General features: G+C 31.2%; 1 protein-coding gene across 1 annotated transcript; it reads right to left on the bottom strand.

Moving 5' to 3' along the window:
• Positions 1-422: 422 nt before the first annotated feature.
• Positions 423-1,178, bottom strand: LOC105316277 (protein unc-93 homolog A-like). The gene is made up of 2 exons (XM_011411101.2): positions 1,090-1,178; positions 423-747 (listed from the first exon to the last, which is right to left on the bottom strand). The coding sequence occupies exons 1-2, from the start codon at positions 1,136-1,138 to the stop codon at positions 518-520; spliced, it is 279 nt and encodes a 92-aa protein (XP_011409403.1). The 5' UTR covers positions 1,139-1,178; the 3' UTR covers positions 423-517.
• Between the last annotated feature and the right edge of the window lie 6 nt (positions 1,179-1,184).

Raw genomic sequence — 1,184 nt, 5'->3', positions numbered from 1 at the left:
GACGATCAGGTTAACATATTGAAGCTTTTCATCGAAAATGGAGCTGATATTACAAAAAAAGACAAGTTTGGTCAAACTGTTCTAGATATAGCAACTCAGTTGAGTAATACAAAAGCTGAAAAAGTTCTTTCTCAAGCACAAATAAAGCAAAAGGGAAAGGAGATGAAATCAAGCATTTATGTAACAGCTGAATCTGATGCTTTCTTAAATATTACATCATATATCAATACATTTTTGAAACAAAAACTTCCAAATGACTTCATTAAAACTATTGAGCATAACACAAAGTCATTTAAAGAGTTGCTGGGTCAAGTTTATTAAAATAATATTGCTGCTATTAGTAGCTATAGTAGTTTTAGTTACTTTTGCTATTTTTTTGATAGATTTCAGTTATTTTAAAATGATTTTAAAAAATAAATCCCAGTCAATTTATACCAGATGACAATTGAATGATAATAACTTAATGATAATTAAAGAATAACCTGATGAAAACTGTAATAGATTCTAACAAAATAAATTATTTTGATACACAGCATGGACACAGTTGCTCTTTTGTCTGAGTAGTGAAGAACAGAATTGATGCAGTGATTATGATGATGAATAAAAATGCTATCCCAATGTAATACTGAACCTCAATGTTTAGAAACAAAGCTGACACAAACCCGATGATAAAACCAACACCAAGCCCCATTCTCAGTGCACTGAAGGCAGCTTCCTGTTTATGAGGAAACAATGAACCAGTTAGACCTACAAATAGTAATATAAGTAATATTTTTATTATATTTGTGAATGTAAATGTGCTTGAAAATTGTACTATACGTGCATCAGAAAACATAACAGGAATAAAGAATTCTCTTTGCCATTTTTGACAAAATATCCTGTACTATAGCCCAATTTTTGAGGAACTTTAAAAATTTGTAAAAATTTCTAATATTCATTAGAATCAGCTCAAACTTGCTACAAAACAAAAGTACATGTATATGCATCAGGGAACATAATAAAATGGAGAATTCTCTCCTTTTATTTTTGATTAAATACACATGATGCATGACGACTGCTACCTAAACAATGTACAGTACATACACTCACTTGGAGGTACAGAGTTCCAGATTCCATCACACGTTCCCCATACAATCATTCCCAGAAAAACTGCCGGGAAACTGGGCACTCTCTCCCAAAATAAG

Source organism: Amphimedon queenslandica, unplaced genomic scaffold (assembly GCF_000090795.2).
Source record: "Amphimedon queenslandica unplaced genomic scaffold, v1.1 AMPQUscaffold_2497_Cont25501, whole genome shotgun sequence".
In the NCBI taxonomy this organism is placed as follows: domain Eukaryota; kingdom Metazoa; phylum Porifera; class Demospongiae; order Haplosclerida; family Niphatidae; genus Amphimedon; species Amphimedon queenslandica.
The sequence above is the reverse complement of the archived record's forward strand: the minus strand, read 5'-3'. Positions and strand labels throughout refer to the sequence as shown.

Bases quoted from the DNA above. Each gene is read 5' to 3' on its own strand.
- LOC105316277 (XM_011411101.2), bottom strand. From the start codon at position 1,138: ATGATTGTATGGGGAACGTGTGATGGAATCTGGAACTCTGTACCTCCA. The intron at 748-1,089 runs GTGAGTGTATGT...TACTATTTGTAG, and splicing joins CTGGAACTCTGTACCTCCAA to GTCTAACTGGTTCATTGTTT.